General features: G+C 34.0%; 1 protein-coding gene across 3 annotated transcripts; it reads right to left on the reverse strand.

Annotated features, from left to right (window-relative positions):
- Nucleotides 1–4,499: 4,499 nt before the first annotated feature.
- LOC105326469 (cholecystokinin receptor type A) lies at nucleotides 4,500–19,899 on the reverse strand. 3 transcript variants are annotated; one of them, XM_034482416.2, is made up of 3 exons: nucleotides 19,727–19,899; nucleotides 19,450–19,517; nucleotides 4,500–6,495 (listed from the first exon to the last, which is right to left on the reverse strand). In XM_034482416.2, the coding sequence occupies exon 3, from the start codon at nucleotides 6,472–6,474 to the stop codon at nucleotides 5,317–5,319; it is 1,158 nt and encodes a 385-aa protein (XP_034338307.1). In that variant the 5' UTR covers nucleotides 6,475–6,495; nucleotides 19,450–19,517; nucleotides 19,727–19,899; the 3' UTR covers nucleotides 4,500–5,316. The 3 variants fall into 3 exon arrangements, with proteins under 3 accessions (XP_034338307.1, XP_034338306.1, XP_034338308.1); XM_034482415.2 differs by lacking the exons at nucleotides 19,450–19,517; nucleotides 19,727–19,899 and adding an exon at nucleotides 11,911–12,181; XM_034482417.2 differs by lacking the exons at nucleotides 19,450–19,517; nucleotides 19,727–19,899 and adding an exon at nucleotides 6,792–7,053.
- Nucleotides 19,900–20,400: the final 501 nt, after the last annotated feature.

The following is a 20,400-nucleotide window of genomic DNA, read 5'->3' on the forward strand; positions in this document are numbered from 1 at the left end:
GTCGACCATGAGAGGAGCTACAAGGTTAGCTTTTGTAACAAGTACATAGTGTTTTCAAATAGTTTACCGTCTCTAGAACAACTTCCAAATAGCTGTAAATCATCAAAGACAATTCAATTCTTTAAAATTTAGCAAATATATATTAAAAATTTGCGTTACTTGTAGAACTTTTTTAAATGTGTCACTTTTAGCTTGAATAATATAGTGAAACACAAATTCATTCTTCTAAGTAAAGTAGGAAATATACTGAGTATTTACATGTAAAGTACATCGTATTACTTTTATAAATCAAGAAAATATCTACATTTCTTTTACTTTCAGGAAATCCAATGTGGTTTGGAAATACGCCCCTTTTTTCGAACGGAGGTTGGCGAGATTTCTTCAGTTGGTAGCTCTCTAGAATTATATGTAGCCCCGTTATTAAATCGCAAAATAATTTTTGTATCTAGCCTTCTGTTAGTTAAATCGAAAATCAGACCATAGGCGCTCCCCATCTAATTTTGTATATGACGAATGATAAGTCTATATACCCTTCAGGCTCTATACTACATTAAAAAATAAACTAGATGGGAAGCGCGTATGGTCAGATGCATGCATTTGGTGCAATTGAAACCACGCGTATGAAGGCTTCCGCATTTTTCTCAAAAGTTTGCATTATCGCCGTAAATTGTACTATAGTCTGTCCCAAGATATTTTTGCCGCATATTTTCTTAAATTATTCAATATTTATAAATACCTCTTGATTCAGACGATGTTCATTCAATAGTATGAAAAAATCCCAAGATTTCCCCTTTGAAACGCCCCCTCTAGCTTGTCGGGTATCAGTACACGGCTAAAAACAAAAAGTCTACGAGGTTTTTCCATTGCCAGGGAGATGAAGACGCCCGGATGATAACGTTGAAAAATTGCGCGAGGTGTCCCGAGTACTTCCGAATGGAGAAAAGATGTCAACATTCCCCATTATAAATCTCCGTAGAAAATCTGTTTTCGTTCCTGTTAATTTTTTGATTATTACAAATTATTATTACAATAATTACAAATGATAATGTGTGAATGAAGTTATCTTGGGAATTTTCCCTTTCATCGATTTTAATTGCACTTCAGTCACAGGTATGTGTATTTTTATTAAAAATCGTTCAAATATGCAGCATAAATATCTTGGGACAGACTATAAACATTGTCGCCATCATCAATATTTCAATGAAATGTACTCACTATTCATCCTCGAGGAAATGTGCATATTGAAAACGCTGTTCGATATCAAATCAACGAAACATAGCAATTTTTATGTTGATCAATCGGCTTTTTCTTTGGTACTAGTTTTCAAGAACTGTTAACGTATTCACACACACACACACACACACACACACACACACACACACACACACACACACACATACACACACACACACACAAATAAAAGAACTCTGACCACTATCACGTGTTTAATATTCATTTGTTTGATTTTTACTTTTGTTAACCAAAGTAAATGACTAGTAAATGTCACAGCTATACTAGTCGATTAGTGCATATAGTGACAAGTTTCTTTTTTAATTCAAACAAATACTTGCGTACGTATACGTAGTCTTGTTTGTGTTCATGACATTATCACTTAAAACGAACGAGTTTTGCTTTGTAGCTAGTGGATTTTGAATTATAAATATTCATGAAAACGCGAAAAATTCAGAGATGTCCCAAGCTTAAGAGTGACGGACACTTGTCCTGGATTTCCGAAAATGCTGCAAAATTCAATTCAATTCAATGGTTTATTGACATCACCATGCTGACATACAGTCAAAATGAAATCAAATGACAGACAAAAGAAAATTATAACATAAAGGCTACAGCATGTAAGACAGTTTTATACAATACTTCATAGGCCCTGGAACTGTTTTCTCTGCATAAAACATTTATCCAAGTAGATACATAGACGTTTTGTAGTATTATAATCACATGGATTAACAATTTCTTTTATGGGTGTAATCTATAAAACATAAACTTTCTGTGAAACAGATCTTTTTATGACAAAAATCCCTTTCTGTTAAAGATTAGCTATTTTATAGTTTTTAAAGCAATATGAGCTGCAATTTTTTTTATATTACGAAAATGTTATTTTCTATTAAAATGACAAAACTATTATGGTTTTTAAATTTCTTTTCGCCAAATTGTTGTAAAAAAAGCCGTTAAGGAGCCTTAATGGAGCAAAATTGAATTATTAAAATTGATTTGCTATACGTTCCTTAGAGGAGATATCTTTCTTCTAAAAAAATTAATGATTTTTTCCAACCTTGTTTATCATAAAATTTTAAGTTATTTGTAGACTTATCATACTATCAGGTTTTTACAGAAAAATAAAATTTTAAAAAATACAGCTCATATTGCTTTATTAATAATCATTTGAAACTACTAGCATATCGGTATTCTGATTGAAAAAAGGAAACGTTTGTATACCAAGTATCTTATATGCAACGAAAACATCGTGTTGAAAACCGACAAATATCACTTTAATACGTTTACATATATGTAACGGAAACGTAGAAATAGACGAACAAGTTATAAAATACGATTTGAGTTAATCGATAGAAGCCGAGTCCAAAATAATTTCGTGACAACGCATAGGCCAATGCCTTGCTCACAAAGATACCATATTAGGCGTTCATTTCGGGCATTCAGATGCCTATTTTACGCCACCATAAAAGACGTAAATTTTTATATCAACCATTACCCCTAAAATATGGTAAAAAGAACATCTTATCAATGACATTTTCTCTTCCTGAATCTTGTAAAAGACATACACTTGTGTTAAATTAAGTTGGTAATGTAAGCATGGAGTCTATGTAAATTGGTAATGAATTTAGGATATATATTATAGTACGTGTAGTTTTTCAAGTAACGCAGGTAGAAAAAAAATTACTGTCATCATTCAAACTAGAGGTCAGACTTTGATTCTGTTAAATGGGGCCTCAGATATGCCATGATAATATTGTGATGGTGACGCAATCTCCGTAGCTCAAAATTAAAGTTGACGCAGGTCAGAATGAAAAAAAAATTACAAAATTTTGTAGCTGAAAGTAATTTCCTTGGTCTAGAACTCATCACGGAAATGACTTTGTCAAGCAGCTCCGATGACCTGTGACTTTGTCAGCTTGAATATTGATTTGATTGCTGATGTTCTTCGCAGACAGTAATAAAAAGCTTGCATGGACACAGAAGCATTGCAATTCTTCTCTGAGGAAACCTGTGTGAGAGTGAAGGGGGAAACAGGCCTTCCGGCATCTGTCGTAAGCACTAAGTAAAAGGGCCCCTTTGGTCGTATATCCAGCACCAAAGGAAGCCATTTGAACCAACCTTGGTAAAAATCGATTGAAACGTCCAAGGGAAATAAAGCGAAAAGAATAGTAAGAGGCATTTCAATAATGCAGTTTCCTAAATTCAGTGCCAGACAAATAATATTAACGGATGCATAAATAAATAAAATTCATGATAAAAAAAAAAACAAAAACAAAAAGCAACAACATACGTTTATTTCTGAGGACTAGCACATTTTTGAAACGATATACCGGTATTTAAACAAAGATTCCCGCAATGTTTTGAAAATGTATGAGGTTTGAACTGTCTGATGTTTGGTAATTAACGAAAAACTACTTTTCGCTTAATCCACGTGAAAGTAAAAGTTATTTTAAAAAAGAATAACTAAAAACCTCTTCAATAGACATTTTCCTAACAAAACGTTTCATCCATTTGGAATGTGCAAGTAAGATGAACTGCTGCTAGTTTATAATCTCTCGAATAAAGAATCCCTCTAAACAAAAGATAAAGTATGCCATGCAAAAAAGAAGAAGAAGAAACAATGCCTTATCTTTTAGTGTGATCGATTTAAATGAGAATGGAAACAGAAAACTAAATTCGTCTTATTCTATTTTTAAAAGACGATTTTGTCTATTCTGGTGGGTGGTTCCTGAGTAAAACTGTCCATTTTTTTGAATTGATATTCACAAATGTCGAATTGAATTACAATCGGTTGTCATAAGAATTCGACGAGTTTCACATTGTTGAAAGTTATCTCCCATTCTCCTACTGTATCTATTTTTTGTATTTGCTTCAAAATATTCAAAACCTCTGACGTCGTTTGACAGTTTTGTGCTATCCTTTCATTGCCATCGCATCGGCAAACAAACTGGAAGAAAATATTAAGATTTCATTTGCCCCATAAAATGGCAATGTACTCCGAATGATCCCAGATTTACCATGCAATGGGAAATATCTTTCCTTATATTTATATCCCTGAACAATATTTTTTTAATTCAAAAAATGAATGCAAAGCGATTTTTCTTGTTGTTTATCGTTTATTCAAATACATGTTCATCTACAGGGTGTAATTCTTAGTTTGCTTACCTTTTATTTTAGGTCCGGTTTATCATTCGTTGAAATGTACATCGAATGACGTGGAAATACATGTCTTCTAAGATTACACACCCACAAAAAAATTTACAACTTCAGATGGGGTTGTCCACAATTTTATTATAAGCTGAAAACATTTATAATTGAGTTTCTTGATAAAATGCGTGGAAGTTTCTACACTTACATGTCTTGTACACGAAGTTACCTCCCGTTATACACACTTTTTTTTCATTTCGTAACTGAATACAAATGACATGTATTGTACATGTATATCAAATCTCTATTAAAGTTGCGGTAATTGAGGTTGTCGACATGTCTAGGCTATTTAAAATCAACACAGTATTTCGTTGAAGTTTCTTTCTTTACGAAAGAATAGTGTAGGAAAATTATTTTGATATGAATGTTCAGACATATTAACGTTCAATAAATCAATATAAAATCCCCAGAAGCCAACCGGCATACTTAAAAGTTTGTAAACTAATATTTGATTTCAGTAATTACCAAAGAAGCCCATTCAAAAGTTGTTGACATGCGTGAATTCTTGTTTTAACTCGGTACTTGAATAAAGGACATCAAACAAAAATAATACTTTCTCAAACTCATATTTCAAAACGTAAATACATTGTTCTCCGCACATGTTTATTTTCTAAGGAAAAATGTTTACATTTCCCTAAAAAAAATTCGTTATAATCAATAAGAAACAATGCACGGAAATTTAATACTACTTGACAAACATATCTCAAATTCACCTTTAATTTAAGGCACTGCAGACAGTTCATTGGCAATTGGCGAAAAAAACCCCGCAACTTTAATACTAAATAAAATCTTAAAACTTTGTAATTATGAACTCTCAAACAAGGACTCGTTTTGATAATAAAAATAATTGAATAATTAAATGAATAAATCAATTAATCGTTAATGTTTTCGACTTCCGTTGCACATCTTGCTGTACATATTTTTCAATTCTATCCGAAACGATTGATTCATAAAAGAATATATAACTGGATTTGCCGTGTTGTATACAAAATAAGTGTAGAAAATCACAATATTGTACGGTATGAGTTCTTGGGTCATTAGCAGGGCCGGTAAAAAAGCGACCAAGAAAACAATAGTGACAATGAACAACATGGCAGCAGTTCGAATGTTGGCATAAAATTGCTTTTCTTTTAGAGTTGCGCCTATTTTTCGTCGTTTTGAGGAGTGACCGTTCTTAGTTGGTTCGTCTGCGTTTCCGTCCGACATGGGCCCGGGCATTAGTGTCATATGGGTGTCGCCCAGCGAAGCCTCGGGGGCACAGCTCTGACTTGGATATAGACTAGACCGCTTCCTTTTGGCTTTTCTTGCCCGTCTTACGTGTATTTCCCGATAGATCAAAGAATACAACACAACGACGAATATGAACATGAGAAGGTATAGCACAGCATGGATTTTGGAGAAAAGTAAAACAAAATCTTCATTGAATATATCATAATTTGGCGAACACATCCCATAGCTATGATTGATTAAATCGTCTGATAAATTGGAGGACATGTTGGCGTTATTAATTGTTGAATTACATGTCACTTGTTGGTATGAAGAAGATGTGTTGGAGTAGCAGGAGTTATTTGATTGGGAACTGGGATCCGATATAATGTCATTAATTCCGTACATTAGTGCTACCATGATTCCAAGGATTCCAGCAAAGCTGAGCAAAATAAGAATGATCAGTTTCGCTCGAAATATTGTAATCACATGAAGGAAAGGATGACATATACAGAAGTATCTATCAAAGGCAATCGCCACCATGATGAGGGTAGCAAATGGCACACCACCTGTTATCAAGAACATATACAGCCGACACATCAAGTCGTAGCCGTGTTTGTAGTCCAGATACAAAGTGACTATATTGAAGGGAACTATCACAAGGCACGTGAAAAAGTCGGCCCCCGCCAGCGCTAAGATGAATATACTCGATGTTGACTTGTCCTTTTTTCTGAGATAAATGTACAACACCAAGGAATTTCCGATGGTTCCGATCACGCTGAAGATGCTCTGCATGACATACACAGTGATTTTCTGTTGTTTTTCATCCATTTTGAATCTCCTCTCCTAATTCTATAAAACATAAAAAGACACAACAGTGTAAGTATTGTGCATCACATTTGCAAACAAACTGGTAATCATAGTCAAAAATAATATTTGGCTTATACAAATTATTACATAAACGAGCTCGAGTATAAATTATATATATTTGACAACGGAACAGGTTTGAACATATTAATAAGAAAAGCAAAGGTACATGCTGTACTTGCACGTGTAATATGCCAAATTTTAAGACCAATCACAATCTTGGTGGCAACCCTGAGAGTTTGAAACAATTTGTCTCTAAATATATTTAATAAAAAAAAGACCTTTTAACTTTTTTTCTCCAAGTCAGTCATTTAACAAGATTTATGTCCGAGCAACTTCATACAGTCCACTAATTTTCGCTCCGTCAACGTGCATGTATATCGGTATAGATAATGGAGGCATGCTATAACAACCCAATTAAACCAGGCGGACCAAGGAAACAAGAAGCATTAATCGATTTACAATCAAGGTAATGCCATTGGTCTAGTCGTTTACACTAATGGGAAACAGATCACCTGTTCCAATATACAACTTTATTACCCCTTTTATTTAAACTGAAGAACAAAAATATTCCTTCCCTCGCGGACAAAAAAAGAAATTTAAACTACAAAAGTAAATTAATTAAATGATTATCTACACGGCTCAAATAAATAAAGACAAAACTTTTGTCTTATAATTGAAGTCCTTAATTAAGAAGTGCCAATTTTGTTTCCTATTTGATTTTTGTCGTATTGATATCAAAATTGACCATAATCATTCCACTTCATTAATCATTTGATATCAAAAATTGAATCTGAAATCGGTTTATATTACTAATTGAATTTCACTCTACACAGAGAAACAATACCTCACGGGTAGATACGGTGAATAGAAAAGCTCAGTGCTGAGAGAAAATGCTTCAAAGATCGATTTTTTTAATTTCATAAACGCACAAACGCCCATTGAGTAAGGCTGTTCAATTAATTTGTAGATGTTGTTTAGAACTAACTGGAATAGTTAAAATGAAATCGGCAGGTATTTGAAAAAAAAACCACAAAGGAAAAATTGAAACTGAAGTAGATTGGGGGAAAAGAATTATGATTGGATTAATTAGGATACATTTTATAATTTCTATTTCCAGCAGCGATAACCACGGACATTTCGAGTTACACGACAATGTAATTAACATGCTTCCAGTTGGAATGTGTATACGACCAGAGTGTCGCAACAGGCGCAATGAAAAACATAAAGAGCAGGGTTGCGTTTTACAAAAGGACTTACGACAAAATTAATCAATGCTAATTAATCACCAAATAATCAATGATTTATTCTTATGGCTGGAAAATATAATTATGGGAATTGAAATATTTGTTAACAAATGGTTTTATGTCAATTTTGTTCTCTTAAACCATTTTAAGAGACTAAATATTTACGACTTTGTCGTAATTTCTTTTGTAAAATGCAGCCCAGCAACGCCAAACACAGAGGTGTTCCGTATAACACACAATTTTAGTAATGGCTAATTTTTGAGTTTTCGTTCTAATACATGTATTTGCAAGATTCGAAGGAAAGGGGTCATAAATGTTGCAGTCTTTAGCCTATTTCTCTTTGGATGATAAGCACCAAATTTACTAAAATCTATATTGGCCAAGTAGTTTCTGAGAGGAGCTTAGCTTATCCTTTCTTAAAAGATAATCGGGATCAAGATAAAAGACAATAAGATACTGCAAAATATTGCCACGAATATTCTGCCATTACATGATTTGAATGAAATGTGGGAAAATCTATTTGGTTTTTACAATATCGTTAAATAATGTCTCATTCGTATTTTCTTAACCTTTTTTTTTCATGGACTACCGGGTATTTCAAAATTATCGATATACTCTTGAAACATTGCAAACGACGGATACACTGACTATATCGTCTCCAGTGACCTCTGTTCGGAGTCCTCGTTCTCTCATCGTACGATGTCTGCTGGAACACTTCAGGTGTCGTCTCGCGTAATAAGACGTCAAGTATTCTACTCACCGAAACTGTAACGTACGTGTTTTTTGTAAACTGCAATTAACGGTCACAACAAAGGTTAATAGGTTATTTTGCTTTACTCGCAAGGTCAACATTTGTTCTCATCTCATGCAATATGAGGCGTGTTCAGCATGGATGCTGCTAGCCAAAATCCCCGTATGTCTGTGACGGTTTTGGCGAGCGCTCGTGAGCACCCGCTTTGCTGACCAAGCCTCGGATCGGATCATACATTTTGATATCAGTTTGCTTTGATGCACTCGCACTGACGACATTCTTTTTAGCTGAGTGGTCTATGTAATATTTAATTATTAACAAAGTATTTAAAAGTCTTCTTTTTTTCATTTTATATAAATATGATGAAAGGATAGTATGATTGTAAATTTACACAGCATAATGCGATCAAGGTAGCGATCATTGCAAATTACTAGATATAATCAATAATGAACCAGCAAATCATTGAATATTAAACTGGTGTAAAATGAAATACTAGTACGCCATCACGATTTGACACTTAGAAATATGATAAAAAAAATCGAAAGACAAACGTTAAACTTTCTCTCTCTCTCTCTCTCTCTCTCTCTCTCTCTCTCTCTCTCTCTCTCTCTCTCTCTCTCTCTCTCTCTCTCTCTCTCTCTCTCTCTCTCTAATGAAAAACATTAGCGCGAAGCCATAAAAGAAAAAAACCCAGTTACTTGTACATTTTTACGAACTTGCATATAAAGGACACAAAGATCCAAAGACGTACTCTTCCCGCTATATGCAATAAAGGTTTGCACAAAATGTGCATGTCTTTACTCCAACACTATATGCGGCGTTTTTTGTTGTTGGTTTTTTTGCACTCTATTCAACTTACAAAGTCTTCCAGTAAACTACAACAATATAGGTACATCTTGTTTGATGTTGAGACGCATTCAGCAGGTATCAGCATAGGATCTGAACCACACGACAAGAGTGGGATTCAAACTCGCACCGAAATAGAATGCATAAAAAATGAATGCTCTAAACATGTTAGTAATGTTGCATTTCCTTGTTCCGACGCAGACCACTTTATACCAAATGCATTAGTTACGAATCAGGTGGGTGTAATGACAACGTACCTTGCACAATTTCTATTTGTGAGAGCAATTCTTTAAAGCATTGAGCTGCAATTTTCATGTTGAAATTTTTTTTTACGAAAATGTGTTTTTCTTCCAAAATGACAAAAAAATCATGGTTTTTGAATTATTTGTGGAAAAAGCCGTTAAAAAGCCTTTATTGGAGCAAAATTGAATTATTGTCCTGTACAAAAATTGATTTGCTATATACTCCTTAGAAGAGAATTTTTTTTCTGAGAAAATTAATGAATTTTTCAAACTTAATTTACCATAAAAGCTTAAGTTACATGCAGACTTATCATACTAGCAGGATTCAGCAGCAAAAAAGAATTCTAAAAAATACATCTCATATTGCTTTAACAATTTACACTATGTTTAATATTTAATGATAAAATTTCAGGATATTGCTTATTGCACAGATAACACCAGGAAACGGTCTGGGGTTTCTCTGATATTAATACGAGTGGTGCACAGGTGCAGCATTGGTTGTCACGACTCCCAAACAGTGCAGTGTGGACTACACAACAAAAAGTATTGTATTCCAAATGTTAATAGGGCTGGAGGATTTGTTCCAACAAAAGTCGTCTCTCCATTTACTGTATTACGTCTAGTCAATTTTAAGTGATGTGTCTTTAGTTCTATACAGGTACATTGAAAACTCTTATTGTGAAGACGCACGTTTTGCTTGGTAAATGAAGACTTTATTATATATGACGTCAATTCGGTCAAACCTATCCAGGAATAGAATTGTTTGAATGTCCTCGGTCGCAAACCTGCGTGATATTCGCTGCATGCGACACCTTTGGGTAAGAGACCGAGAATAAAATACGCAAGTACTTCCATAATTTTAATTATCTGTTAAGAGTACAAATGAAATTATATAAATAGGAAAATGGTAGATTATCATCTAAACTCGAAGCTTCGCACTGTCAACCATCTTTGCTAGCCAAGCGTTTTCGGTCCACTCTCCCCACTGTTTGTGAGGAGAGGTGTGGGTCAGAAACCGTTGACTTGGGAAGATGACTGTCAACAGACCACAAATACTTTTAAACTCATACATTGTTAGGCATGTTATCTACTATGTTTAAAATGGCAAATATTACTGCGATTTTATTTATAAACGTACATGTAGGATATAAAGGGGAAACATGGCAATGAGTCCATCTCTATATATTTTGGAGTCAGAATAGCTTCGCACAGGGTGAAGTGGCGTGATCTGTCAAATGCAATTTAGTAACGTTTCGTCAAAAACGTGTTCAAAACAAAGTAGCATTAACGCTTTACGTTCACTTTTACAACACCTACACCAACGTTTTATGGTAATATAGATGTTTCCAAATTTATTTCGATCCATATTTTATCCAAAGGGGAAACATTAAATGTGTTCAAACAAATGAAATGAATCAGCCGACGTTACCGAAAGCGATGGTTATATGTACGCAAACGCCTATTAAGTAAAGGCATGACGACAAACGATCTAAGGATTATTGGGCTAATCGGATGTTTACGGATTTGACTTATAGATTATACATTTACATGCATCCTGTTTACCCCATATTACAATTGCCGATATTGATGACAACTCATCTGAATCCACTCAAAACGATAGCAACCAATTTGTTGTATTCTCAACAACAAAAAATTCTACCAGTAAGTATCCTATCTATGGGTATATGTATCTAGAAAATACGTATAACAACTAATTCTGTATTTTGCTTCCATGACGAAAAAAAAACCAAAAGAAATGAAAACACAGTAAATGGATATCCAGGAATATAAAACAAGCATAAATCATTACACAGTTCCCGTAATCTGAATGCAGAATAGAGATAGCAAAAAAAAAAAAAACACCCAAAAAAACGTACCAAAACGATACTTGGGAATCAAAACACAACCCTCACGCTAAACTAGCACTCAAATTGTTTCATGTATGAAGGCAAGACAATTTTTGTGCACTGCCCAAAGCATGAAACAAAACAAAATTATTCTTAAAATGAGTTAAAAATCACGCTCAAAATAATTAAGGTTTATAAATGTAAATTGGTTCCTGTTTAAATCCCTAAAAATGCGGTAAACACACTATCGAAATACTGTCACAATTTTAGGAAAATTCTGGTTTGCAAAAAACAAGATTTCAGCGTTTATTCGTGTAAAAAATGTATCTAAAATTTGTAGCATAAGTGATGTCTTTCATTTTTGTGTAACTTAATTTCAGAGTGATTGACAATAAATGAAATGAAAATTTAATCCTTTTATCATAAAATCAGTGGAATACATTTAAGCTCAGATGCGGTTTTCTTACCTCTGGGATGACAATTCTCCGTTTGAAAAATAAATCAAACCAGATTAAAACACTATCTCATTCCGACAATTTGCAATCGGAAATCACTGAAGAGTGATACTATACTGTTCCGCTGCGGAATAAAAAGGATTAATAAAATGATTGACAGTAACTATGACACGTGACACTTGAGATCCTCGTTATCATCCCGCGTCCATTTATCAGGTTTATCTTTTTTCCGCAGAATACACACATCTGTCGGTGTATGATTAACTTTCATAAATATGTAAATTAGTTTTTCTCTGACAAACACGGGCTTCTTCCATCGACTGCTTTAGTCGGATTGTCGATATAGGACAGAGATGTGATACTGGTCCGAATATTGTTTGACATTTAATTAGTTAATGTAAAACGTTCTTCAAGTTAGCATTTCATGGTTACAGGACTCACACAAATATATAATATTGGATTTGTTAAAAATTTCTGTGCAGAAAGTTGAACAAAACCTTCGCTAGATGATCTCTTTATCGCCGCTTTCATACAGTTCCATACCATCACAGCAGCGACTTATCGGAGAATCTACCCGGCGGCGAAGCTATTGGAGCACCGGTCATGCAACTCCATCAACCAAAATGTCTCATACCACATGGATCATGATATTACAAAACTGATATCAACTTAAAACTGATATCAACTTTACATGCTGGTGTCAGCTTTACTTGCTATCAATTTTACATGCTATTAATTTTACATGCTATCAACTTTACTTGCTATCAACTTTACATGCTACAGTTATAAGCAAATAAATATTTCTAGGTGGGTAAGTACCTACTGTTCTGACAGTATTAAATTACATATTTAGAGAGTGTTTTAAAAAATCCATATCTAAATGAACCTTTAGAAAAATGACCAATAACATCTACTTGATTGCCGTGAAGCCTATTCTCTTTCGAGAAGTGGACAGGCATAGCCTACATGGATGGACACTATGCCTGTCCACTTCTCAAAAGAGATTGCCGTGGGGCCCTCATTGCCAGACTTGATTATATCCAATGTTGGTTTGATTGAATTCTTCAATATCCTTGAAACGTTTTGTTTAAAATAAAATCTTGTTGACTCCAGGACAAATACCGATCAAATTCAGGCCGAAAATATAAAAGAATGAAAATACACTCGAAATTAAAATCAGTATATTTAAATAAGGACTTTAGGACAAATACCGATCAAATTCAGGCCGAAAATATAAAAGAATGAAAATACACTCGAAATTAAAATCAGTATATTTAAATAAGGACCAGTTTATTTGAATGATAATTTGTTTATAAAGACGATGTGCAAATATATTTTCTTCCTTACGGTTTCTGTTGGGCTTTCATATTTAAAAACTTTGCAAGAAGATATGGGTATCATAAAAAGGGAAAGAAATAAAAAAGAGAGAATTTTTCAGGCCTCTGCACTGGCATGTCGACTCCAAGTTAGCTGACGCTTACATCGTTGGAAAGCGGATGTCTTGAACCGACTTTCCGAAAGAGAGAGAGCCGACAGCATTCCACTAATTACAACTGCATGCTGTGTGTCCTAAATGCTGCAGCGTACCTTAATCTTGTCCCAGCTATACATTGTTAAATCAGTACAGGGTACCTGGGAGGCAAATGTTGAAGAATCCCAGACCAAAACAGTTGTTAAGAATCAATAAAAATCGTTTAATTAATCTGCTATGGAATTACATTGAACATTGCTCTATTTGAAATAAATATCACTTGTATTTTTTTATTTTCGCCCTGCATTTGGTCGTTATTTTTTCTTGAAGTTAACGTTTTTGTGTTCCTGTTTTAACCAATTTTTTAAAGAAGATATATTATCACATAAAAATATTCAAGTTGTTTTCAAACTGCCATTAGGCAGCAGTGGGACGAGGCTCCTAGTAGTTTTAATTGGCGTACATTTTCAAGTTTGCATGTTCTCTACAAGCTTAAGTTGAGCTCATGGTGTTAAAAGATTCAAGGCGCATCCATGCTACCACGGGCAATGCAAAATTAGATGATTTTGATAGTCGGAAATTTTATTAAAAAACGACATCGTAAAAACAACTTGTTATTTCATTAACCTAATTTTAAATTGCAATAAAACCACGGAGATATTGACATCTAACTGTGAAAGTATCGATAGGCAATTAAGGACTGCATAATATGCACAACGTAATGCACCATCTAGATATCTGTAGGGAATGCGTTATGCGTGTATTCTTAGTTCCCGGTTCTTCAATTTTTTGTTTGGATTATATAATTCAAAAATGGGTTTTCTGTAAACAAGAACCAATACGTCTGATATTTAAATACAACGATAATCATTAATTAAAGAAAAAAATAATAAAATGCACCATAAGATATTAATTAATTATCAATATTGATAAGACTGCTAAAATATATCAGCATTACTACATGTATATCTTCCTTCAGTGTTATTCAGGGACATACTTTCATTAAAGCGTTTTCAGCATTTGCTGTTATTGTATTATTAACATTTCTTTCATTCTAATCAACACAAGTTGTGACAATTTAACAGAGTGCATTTGTTTGATTATACAATGTAAAAGCAAAAATATTAAAATATTCTTTTTCGTAAGATAGCCTGTTCTATGTACCAAATGAACAGAAATTCAGAATAACGAAGTCTGTCTGAATTAAATGAGTGCTTACAGTAAGGGTTTTCGCCGACAGACATTAGATAAATAGTGCCTGTTTGGGAGGGTAACAGTTGAAATTGACACCCCGAGGTAACCATTGTCAACCGACGCGAAGCGGAAGTTGACAATGGTTTTCAAGGGGTGTCAATTTCAACTGTTATTCTCCGAAACAAGGACTGTTTATTTTATCATACTGAGTGTCTTAATTTTATAGAATATTTTACTGCTTTACGTGAATTCTACGGCGAATCGTACGCGCATAATTTATGGGCATGTCACAATTCGTTGTGTTACCCGTTGCTAAGTGTGTTGCTAACGCTGAGGGTAATAGTATATAAATAGTGCCTGTTTGGGAGGGTAACAGTTGAAATTGACACCCCGAGAAAACCATTGTCAACCGACGCGAAGCGGAGGCTGACAATGGTTTTCGAGGCACTATTTATTTTGTTATACTGAATGTCTTAATTTTAAAGAAAACATCACTGCTTTTAGATAGGAATAACGTGAATTCTAAGGTGAACCGTACGCGCGTGTAACAATTCGTAATGTTACCCGTTGCTAAGTGCGTTGCTAACGCTGAGGGTAATAGAACAGAATCAACAGATTATGAACTGCGTCTTAACCAATCAGATTTCAGTATTTAACATGAAAGTATAACAAAACGAATTGTTATACTTTCATGTTAAATACTGAAATCTGATTGGTTAAGACGCAGTTAATAATATTTTCTATTACCCTCAGCGTTAGCAACGGGTAACATTAAAAAATGTTACATGCGCGAAAATTATGCGCGTACGGTTCGCCGTAGAATTCACGTTATTCCTATATAAAAGCAGTAAAATTTTCTTAAAAATTAAGACATTCAGTATAACAAAATAAATAGTGTCTGTTTGGGAGGATAACAGTTGAAATTGACACCCCTCGTAAACCATTGTCAACCTCCGCTTCGCGTCGGTTGACAATGGTTTTCTCGGGGTGTCAATTTCAACTGTTACCCTCCCAAACAGGCACTATTTATATATTATCAACTGCGTCTAAACCAATCAGATTCCAGTATCTAACATGAAAATATAATAATACTAAATACCCGTATGCTACCACATACAGTACAATCATACTGCAGTTATTGCCGAGAACACGATAATACTTAGAAGTCAACGTAGCCACTTTTCTAATACGATCTCCTTTGACACCACAAACTATAGTTTGTACGTAGTAAATGTAAATTATATTTAGCTTATACCTAAAATATCAGCATAGTCACTTTTTGACACCTGAATAGGACATATTTATTATTCACAAGAAAGCGGTGCAAGTAAATAGTAATTATACCGGTCAGCTATGTACAAATGAAAACTTTGTACAAAGAAAAAAAATACCGTTAATAGTCAAGAGCTCTATGGGCAATTCTATAAAATTGAGCACAATATTTAAACAAAAACAAACATATTTCTTATTAGAATACTATTTGGTGTCATATTATTTGCTACTTCGCTGACGAAGCTAACTTAGGTCATGACGATCTCTTTAAGTTTCATTTGCCACCATTGTTCCTGGATGGAGGAAATGAGTGGCAGTTGTAGGGATTAGGGGGAGATTGGAAATGGTCATCATCATTATTATTATGGTAAAATTAAATTAAACCCTGCTAAGAACAGGGCTCCCTACCTATGCAGATGTTCGATGAATAAAGATTGGTCTAGTTTTTGAATATAGGTGATCAGAGACAAACACCATAAAAGTACAACCAAGGTGGAACTGTACATGGTTAGACAATACCTATAGTATATTATATTCGTATTGTAACTCTGTCATTTGACAGCAGAAACCCGCGTGTCACTTGCACTGTGTAATGAAACTGCCTTGGTGTGGTATTGCCCAAACGATGAAAGGATGGAAAAATATAAAATAGTTTACAGATGCCAAGTGTTATTAAGCGTTTTAGACTAATGAGAGAGAGAGAGAGAGAGAGAGAGAGAGAGAGAGAGAGAGAGAGAGAGAGAGAGAGAGAGAGAGAGAGAGAGAAAACGTGCCTTTAGTTATAGATCTTACTACTGGTACATACAGAAGGCGCTAAATAAATGTCTCTTCTTGAGCCACTCTATATATAACGTGCATGTAACAATATCATGCAGTGCACGTTCTTAACTTGTTTAGATGATAAAGAAATCATACTAGTTTCTTGAGAAGGTCATGGAAGTTGGAACCTTGATTATGGAAAGAAGGAATTTGCATAAATGTCTCTGTCAGAACCACTGAAGGGTACTCAAATCAAATGGCCATAAACAGTTTTAGATAGAGGGGATATTGAAGAAGTTGTGGGATTCACATGAAGCTATTACATCAGCGATGACCTATATAGAATTCTATATAGAGCTACAAATGAATAGAACAATTTAATGATAAAATTGTTGAATAAGTAGAAATGGAGAAAAATGCTTTGTGATTCGGCAGTGATAATAAAATGGTTCAGCAGTTATCTAATAATTATGATTCTCATCGGACATTATTTATTCATTATGATGGTATCTGACAAAGAATTTGATAGCTGACGTACAAAAATGTATGGTTACTTTTTATTAACTACTAGTATCGTGAATAATAGAGCGTGTAATTTGGTTAAAATGCTAAAACCCTTCAAAAAAGAGATATCCTACTCCATCCATATCATATGGCTCATATATTGTTCTTCACTGATTTCTAATCTAATAATGGGCAGTTAACGGGATGCCGTAACCTGAGCGAGTTTATGGATCTGACTCCGCGTCTAAAGCAATCACATGTCATGTAAGTAAGAGACCTATAGACAGGAGAAATAGTCGTGATCTAAAGATGCGCATTAATGTAGTCCTTATGTCTTCAAGCTAAGTTTATCTTGTTGACTATCAAACTCTCTTTAGCGATAGGAACCAAACAGAATTTTATGCAGTACGACTATAATACTAGCACATACCGGTATATCTCTCTGCATATCAACCGTATGTTATAGTGTAGTTGCTGTGTTTCTTTATCAACAGCTTATATCATTAACTAATCCATAAAGATATTTCGATATTGGCAAAATGTGTCTCGTGCATTAAACTTACGAAATCATTGAAAATAATTCATGTGAAAGATTAGATAAAGTGCTAGTGATTAACATTAAGCCTCAAATAATGTGATATTATTGAAAAAAAAGTTAGAAAACTGCAAAACAGACTTCTTCAATTATGACTACTTCAAAATTACAATATAGAGACACTGTTCATCAAAACTATTCCAATTCTAAAATTGCTTTCAAAGGAAGTCAATAAATATTTGCATTACTGCTAGACTGCAGTCTTTCATTTGATTTATTTGACCAAAATTATCGTCCAAAGTATAATTTTCTGAAGATGATTAAATATAAAAGCGTCGTTTTTTTATCATTCTGTTTTAAAAGTAAAATCGTTGCAGCCGATATTGACGCTTGAAAATCAATGTAACATCAATTTTAACATCCGATTTTTTCAGTCCCAAGCAAAATGACTATCAAAATAAAGGAAACTTTGATCATTTCTACCGGACGCAGCAAAAACCAGGTAATATTTTCTTTACAAAAGCATTCAGTCAACTCCAACCGAATAGAGAATTCTTCAACATTCACCAGAATAACTGGAGTGCAGAACTAATTCTTAATAAAGACGACGTAAATGCATCGAATATATTAGTAAAAAAAAAGCAGTTGGATTCATGACGCCACAGGTGAAATATCACAGCCTCATATGCATACAAATCAAACAATGTTAATACATGTGTAAACGTCAACTACATACAACCAGTCTTTAATTTTCTAATTGAAGTATTCTGTATTTATCGTTCACCCGAGGGTTTGTCAGAAAATACCTGGATATAAATCAAGCAAGCTACGACTTCTGAATAATTGTCTTATAATGTTGTTGAACGCAAAGCAAAGGTTGCTTCAAATTCGAAGCGAATCTCGGTAGAAGTCAGAGAATAAAGAGATTCTTTAACAATAAGTGACAGTTTGAAGGGGGAAAATTAAATTCTGAACACCATCTTCGAGTATCTATGTGGGCAGTGTAATGTTCTTATCGGCTGCGCATTGACTTGCTGTCGTTTCAAATGATGCAAAAAGAAATCACTTAGTTTGTAATTCAGAATATAAAAACGCATTTTAACCGATTTATGTACATATGCAATGCTTTTTTTAGATCTGTATTATCAATCAGTAAATTCCTTATCATGGGAATTTGATTTAATTTTGTTTTTTATAAACTTGAAAGTGTTTCTTCTATAGACAATTTAGAGCTGATGTCTAAATATCTCAATGTCAGCAAACACCCCGCTGTACATCTGTTGATTGTTCTCTCTGTGGCGTGGCATGGCTGATTACTAGCTGGGACATCCAATATCCCTGTTGATATCGCCACACCTCGGCGGTAGTCCCTGTACATTACTTGTGTTCCGGGAAACAGAGCCTCGTATCTTGGTTGTAGTTGTGATTACTTTAAACGCGCTTGTCACTTTTATCTAAATATTCGAAGCAGTTTCTTAATATCACTTGATCTATTTATAGTAAACAATTCCTCTGACAGATTTTTGGTTTAATGATTTCTCTGAACACCTGCTGTTTTATTTATTCTTCTTTATAAATTCACTGAGTGTTTCTCGTGTGCTTTTTTGTCCCTGTTTTTTGTAAGCCACTGAATGTCACTAAATATATATGAGTATAAATGTTAATCACATAATTGCTTTATACGTGTAATATAGTAGGACTCTAGCTATTCTTTAGATCTGTGCAAAAAAGCAATATTACAAGATTTCAATTAAAATTTTTTTAAACAATATTCTAAATGAACAATGTAGATCAAAACATGAATTAAATTTCTTACCTTAAGTACCAGATTAGTTACACAGATGTACTTCCTTCCCAAAACAAACTTTTCTGCATTAACACAATCTAGGAAAATTGAATTAGTTTGTGATTTGGCAATATCGACATCCGTCGTTTTCCTTGTGTCCCGCTAAGAGGAACATCACAGATGTTGTCCGTACTTTTTCTTACATACATATACCTTCTAGATCGATGCCTTCCACCAATAAAATTAAATTGATGAAATCAATACACAGCCGATAAATTTGTTTATGCTACCGGCAAGTACCAATTACCTTGCGCTGATCGAGAGAGGTTTTCACTCTTCGAGTGAGCTCAAACATTTTACTGCTAGGTGATAACGTATTTGTTAATCTCCCAATCAGAGATGAGCGGCCACTGTGCTGATCTTGACGCTGAACCCTTTTCCCTGTGATAAATACGAGGAGAAAAGGGGCTACGTATAAGTGGTATGAGGATTGTAGAAAATAGAGAAGTCAAGGCAAATTTCAGAACTTCCGTAACAATATAAATTTATTAAAGATCTGACATCAAAATACATTTTTGCAACATTCAGGAAGAAATGCGACTTTAAATAAATTGAAAAAACCAACAAAACACAAGGATATTTTATAAAGGTATGCTTAAAAATCTGCACTTATGAATTTGCAAGTTTCTACAAGCCATTTGCATACACTGTATCTAAAAATCTAAAAATGATACGCTTATCTGGAGAAAAATCTTTGAACAAAGATCGTTTATAGAACTTTTAGAAAAGAAATAGACGAATGATCATTTTTTGAAAGTGCTGTAACATTAACCAAACCACAATACTGAAACACACTAAAAAGTTATGTTACATTGATCATTCTAGCTGTAAGCAAGTCATAAGGACATAGCAATGAACAAATCTATAAAATATTTAAATATGCAAATACATTACCTTCAGTGACAAAAGATAAACTGTACT

This window comes from Magallana gigas, chromosome 3 (genome assembly GCF_963853765.1).
Source record: "Magallana gigas chromosome 3, xbMagGiga1.1, whole genome shotgun sequence".
In the NCBI taxonomy this organism is placed as follows: domain Eukaryota; kingdom Metazoa; phylum Mollusca; class Bivalvia; order Ostreida; family Ostreidae; genus Magallana; species Magallana gigas.